General features: G+C 36.1%; 1 protein-coding gene across 1 annotated transcript in view; it reads right to left on the bottom strand.

The window, feature by feature from the left end:
• Positions 1 to 2,728, bottom strand: part of LOC106962918 (major histocompatibility complex class I-related gene protein-like) — a 9,998-nt gene extending 7,270 nt beyond the window's left edge. The window contains exons 1-2 of the mRNA XM_015057573.1: positions 2,701 to 2,728; positions 1,551 to 1,814 (exon numbers count right to left, since the gene is read on the bottom strand). Coding sequence (XP_014913059.1) covers positions 1,551 to 1,814; positions 2,701 to 2,728 — 292 coding nt within the window. The remainder of the gene's footprint in view (positions 1 to 1,550; positions 1,815 to 2,700) is intronic.
• Between the last annotated feature and the right edge of the window lie 2,614 nt (positions 2,729 to 5,342).

Here is a 5,342-nt window from a genome sequence, read left to right as displayed (position 1 = left end):
TTTATTGTTATTATTAAACTAAAATCTCCAGCATGGGGAAGTGGGATGAGCTCGACTTTTCTCGACAAGTCTGAAACATTTTTCTCACTGTTTTCAGATTTGATGAAAAAGAAGCCTTAAACAGCATTCAAGCCAGGTAATATGGATGTAGTTTTTAAGCACTGGTTAAATAAGGGGATAGTTGCTGTTAAGGATTTATACATTAATAATCACTTTGCTTCTTTCATGCAACTACAATCAAAATTTGGTCTTCCTTCTAGCCATTTTTTCAGGTATTTGCAAGCTCGGAACTTTGTAAAACAGCACATCCCCCACTATGAAACCTTACCGGCACAGCATAGTTTCTATGAGCTTATAAAAAAGCCCCCTACCTCAAAAAACCTAATTTCTCAGTTTGTTAAGTTTCAGTTCATCCCCATCTACTAGACATATAAAGGAGGCCTGGGCTTCTGATCTGCCTGGTGAGATTTCGGATGAGCAATGGGATTTGTCTCTTTCGAGAATCAAGACCTGCTCCATTAACTCTAGACTGCAACTTATTCAATTCAAAGTTATTCATCGCCTGCACTTCTCTAAAACTAAACTCAATAGGTTATTCCCCTCCGTCTCACCAAAATGCGACAAATGTAAATTAGATGATGGGACTCTGGGTCATATGTTTTGCTCTTGTCCTAAGCTAATGGACTTCTGGTGCATGATTTTTGAATTTTATAGCAACGCTTATGGCAAGACTCTATGTCCAGATTGGCATCTGATAATTTTGGGTTGCTCTAAATCTTCTCTTGCTCTTCCAATGTCCCTGCAGCAGTCTCTAATGTTTGGTTTAGAGGTAGCAAAGCGGGTTATTCTTCGGGAATGGAAATCCTCCACCCCCCCGTGTTTTAAGAAATGGCTTAATGATATGGTGTCCTGTATCTATCTTGAGGAAATTTGATACTCTTTGTCTGACAATCATCAGAAGTTCCTGGATGTGGGGTCCTTTCAATAGATACATACAAAATAATAGGCTACAATAACTGTCGTTTTCTTCTGGACTTGTATTTTCTTTTTATTTTATTCATTTACTGTTTCATTATTTTTACTGTAATTATAACTTGTTTTTCATCTTTTCTGGTTATTCCATATTCTATGGTGAGCTGTTTGATTCAGGGTCTTCAGTAATGCCTGTTGCTCGTTTGGACTCTGTCTCATGCTTGATAACACTCTATGGTCTGATGTGTACTTATTTTATCCTCTTATCAGAAACTTTGTTAGCTGACAGTGTTTTAATTGTTCTGTCTTGTGGACTTTTGTTTTTTTTTTTCCTTGATGTTTCGTCCTCTATTTTGGCTGCTTTACTCTTCAAAATCATAAATAAAATAATAATAAAAAAAAGAAGCCTTAAATGTTGTTTTTTGTGTTTTATTCCTAGAGAGCAGTGTTTGTTTAAGCTACTCAATGTCTACAAATTATAGGTGACGTTGCTGTTCATTTGTTCTTTCATTTAATAGTCCCTGAAGTTTGAAAGTCGAAAGTTTCTGTCACATGATGATGAACTGAAGCTGCTGTACCTTCAGGCTGTTTCAATTGTTGCTTCAAATCAGAAATCTTGGTCTGAAATATGTTCGGTAGCTGGTGAAAACACTTCATCTTGAACAAGGTGAGCAGTTCCACATCATCATCCAAAAATTTCTTCGCCCAGTCATGTGTTATTCTAATATCTGTCCGGTTGCAATAACCGACCAGAGAGCCATCAACCTCTGCAACAATCTCCACCTGAGAGACGTGTGGGAGTCCTGAAGATCCAATTTGGTAAAACTTAAGAAAATGTTTCTCTTTAGGAACAGAAAACATACAAATAAAACACATTTTAAAAAAGATGAATCCATATTTTAAACATATTGCATCTGAAAGTACCGACCCGAAAATCCTGAGATATTAGAACTTTAATGTGAACTCACAAGCTGATGAAAGGAGACAGAAAATAAGCGTCAATAAAAACCATCTTGTTCCACATCGAGCCGTGAAGTGAGCAGATTAATGAAGACGAGCTCTATAGTGTGTGTCCTGTGCAGTGATTCACTCTGCGCTCCACTTTCTTGAAATGACAGCAACAACACTGTAAAACATTTGTGCTGCATTTAGTTGTATGCTATCTTGTGCTATTTAAGTCAAATACATTTATCAAGTTTTAGTTTCTGAACCTGGATGTGTGAGTTTGTGAAAGATAAACTTACAATTAGTCCTGTTAACTTTTTATTGATTTTGTCAAAACATCCAGGACTTGAATAAACTGGAGGTTTTAGGTTAACACTTTAAAAAACCAAAAGAAGAAAAAGACAGGAATTTCCCAGTGTGCTTAGCGGCATATTTTTGTATCCTGTGTTGCACCGTGAATGAAAAAGAAGTGCATTACATCGACTCTTGTGCATGAAATTGAACATTTGACATATTATCACAACTGACATTGACAGTTTGCAAATCTTTAGAATATTCTATTTCTACTCAATTGGATTACTGTAACTCACTTCATCTGGGAACCAGTTAGTCGTTGCTCTCACGTCAGCAGCTGGTTCAGAATGCTGCTGCACGACTTTTGACAGGAACTCGACAAAGAGAGCATGTGACCCCTGTCCTGGCCTCACTTCACTGGCTGCCTGTATATTTTAGGATTCATTTTAAAATTCTTATGTTTGTTTTTAAATCACTGCATAATCTTACCCCGGCTTGCCTCTCTGAGCTTCTTCATCCTACATGCCCTATCGGTCTCTCAGGTCAGCAGATCAGCTGCTCTTGGAGATACCGAGAACAAAAAGGAAGCTCAGAGAGGACAGGGCTTTCTCTGTCATGGGTCCTAAGTTATGGAATGACTTGCCTTTGCAGATTAGAGAGGTCCCCTTCACTGTCCATTTTTAAAGCTCGTCTTAAAACCCATTTATTTTACTTGGCTTTCAGTTCCAACGGGACCTAATTCTAAATTGTATGTTTGTTTTTAAACTGTAAGTTTTTATTTTTTAATTTAATGTTCAGCACTTTGTATCAGCTGTGGTTGTTTTAAAGTGCCTTATAAATAAAGTTGGTATGGTATGGTATGGTATGGTATGGTATGGTATGGTATGGTATGGAATAGTATAACTGGTTTAAATTACAGCATTTAACAACGTTGACAACTTGTTTCTTGCTGTAAAATCATCTTCATAAATTTTAATTTCATAAAGTTTAAACCAATACAATTTTCTTGTTGACTTAAATTGCGTTTTCAAATCAGCAGGTGGGTTTTCAATTGTAAGTTAAACCACCTTCAAATGTTTTACAGTGAATGTACCGAGGCAATATTGATGAGATTTTAAATGTAAGGCAATTCTTCTGGTGAGAAAAATGTGTAAAAATGTTGCACATGTTCATTGTAAATTATGTAAAACAGAAAGTAAATCAGGTCCTTCTATTTTAATGATTAAGCCTTTGCCACTTTATGCCAGATTTTCCAAGGGACTCACTGAAACGTCCTGCTTCAATAATGCTTGGGGAATTTAACATGTTTTGTCAATTTCAGATTTTGTTTTCATCTCCACTCTTTTTCTTATCTTATTCGGCTTTCATATTTCTTAATGGTGCATTTTTATGTTTTACCCTTAGAGGGCAGTGTTACTCAAACTACTGTATTTTCACATCTAGAGCTTTTCTGTTTGCTTGTTTGTATTTATTTACTTTGACTGATTTTTTTATGTCTGTGCATTTATTATCCCAACAGACCAAACACACAAATAGCCTGTTATGAATACATCTTCTAAAGTGAAACCTATATACACAACTAAGCTCAGTACCTGTACTGAGGGAATTAACTAATGATAAATATTGACTCTACTCTCTGCAAAGTAGTCTCCTTGTGCCTTGAGCTCCTAAAATCTTTAAACATCTACTTTTGTGGTTATAAAAACTATAATAATAATAATAATAATAATAATAATAATGTTTCAAGTGTCTTTCAAATGTTCACTTCGGTTAATGTCAGTTCATTAAAGCAGTGCAATTTGCAACAAATATTGAGACAAAAGACAAGCTGTTACAGACACAAATATTTCAGATTAGCTCAAGCTTTGGGGATAGGGTGGAGTATGTCTGTTGACATCAGTTTTCACAGAAAATCACAGATTTTTGGTTAGATCAATATCTGTACTTTGACTGGGCCATTCCACCCTAATCCTAAGCCATTCCATTTTAGTTCCGGTTGTTATTTAGAGTAATTTTCCCAGTAGAAGAGTAACCATTTGATACCAGTCTAAACTATTTTTCAGCCTCTAACAAGTTTCTTGCGACTCTGCTATGCATTTATCTGCATTTTAGGTCCACAAGTCTTCCCATCAACTCAATCCAGCATCCCCACACCATGATGCTGCAACCTCTGTGCTTCACCCTGAGATGTTGAGTTCAGGTTGCAGTGTCAGTTTTCCTCCACATGCAACATTTTGCATTTGGACCAAAAAGTCAGTTTTGGTTTCTTCCAGAGTTTCTTCCACATGTTTGCTGTAGAAAAGTACCAACAGGACATCTGAAGACTTCCTTTTGATAATGACTTTTTTTTTTCTTGTTGCTCCCATAAGGGTCAGCTAGTTGTAGTTCTGTCATCACATTCTTTCACCTGAAATGTTGGATCTATTACTTGCTTCTGTAACACCAGATACCCATATCTTGATAGGTGTGCAGGTTGCTATTATTTCTAGAGCTTTTCATCTGACTGGTCTGATGTGGACCTTGGATTCTTTATTCTGTTCTTGAACCTCTGAAGTCTTGACAGAAAGCTGGATTTCACCTGAAATTAAGGAACATCACAGTAAAGGAGATTGAATACAAATGAAGACCACACTTTTCAGATTTCTATTTGCAATGAATATTGAAAACTATTTTTCCTTTTCTTTCACTTCCAACATTATGTCATCCTATAACAAAATGTACATGTTGCAATAGAAATAATTTTACTTTCTGGCTTATTTAGGCAAGAAAATATGTTAACCTTAAAAAATAACTATTAAGACCACAGTTTAGTTTAAAGCTGATGCCAGTTTATTTAAACAACACAGCAAATTATTTTTGCTCTTATTCTGTGAGGGAATCGTTAGCTAAATGTTTTGCTTCAACAAAATCTGGAGAATTGTATCTAAACTTAGTTGAACTTAATCCAAACACAGAAAAGCAATAAATGTTCTACTTTTTTTATACACCCAGAAACAACATGCTCACAGGAAAGACAGATGTCAGACGCACTCCCAGACAGACAGACATTTGAATCAATCAATATCCTTGTCATTAAGTAAAGTCTCCTTCAAGTTCACACGTTCTCGGGGGCGTCTGCAGCCGGCTGCTCA

Source organism: Poecilia latipinna, unplaced genomic scaffold (assembly GCF_001443285.1).
Source record: "Poecilia latipinna isolate Pla-1442-1.1 unplaced genomic scaffold, P_latipinna-1.0 Scaffold1473, whole genome shotgun sequence".
NCBI lineage: Eukaryota > Metazoa > Chordata > Actinopteri > Cyprinodontiformes > Poeciliidae > Poecilia > Poecilia latipinna.
The sequence above is the reverse complement of the archived record's forward strand: the minus strand, read 5'-3'. Positions and strand labels throughout refer to the sequence as shown.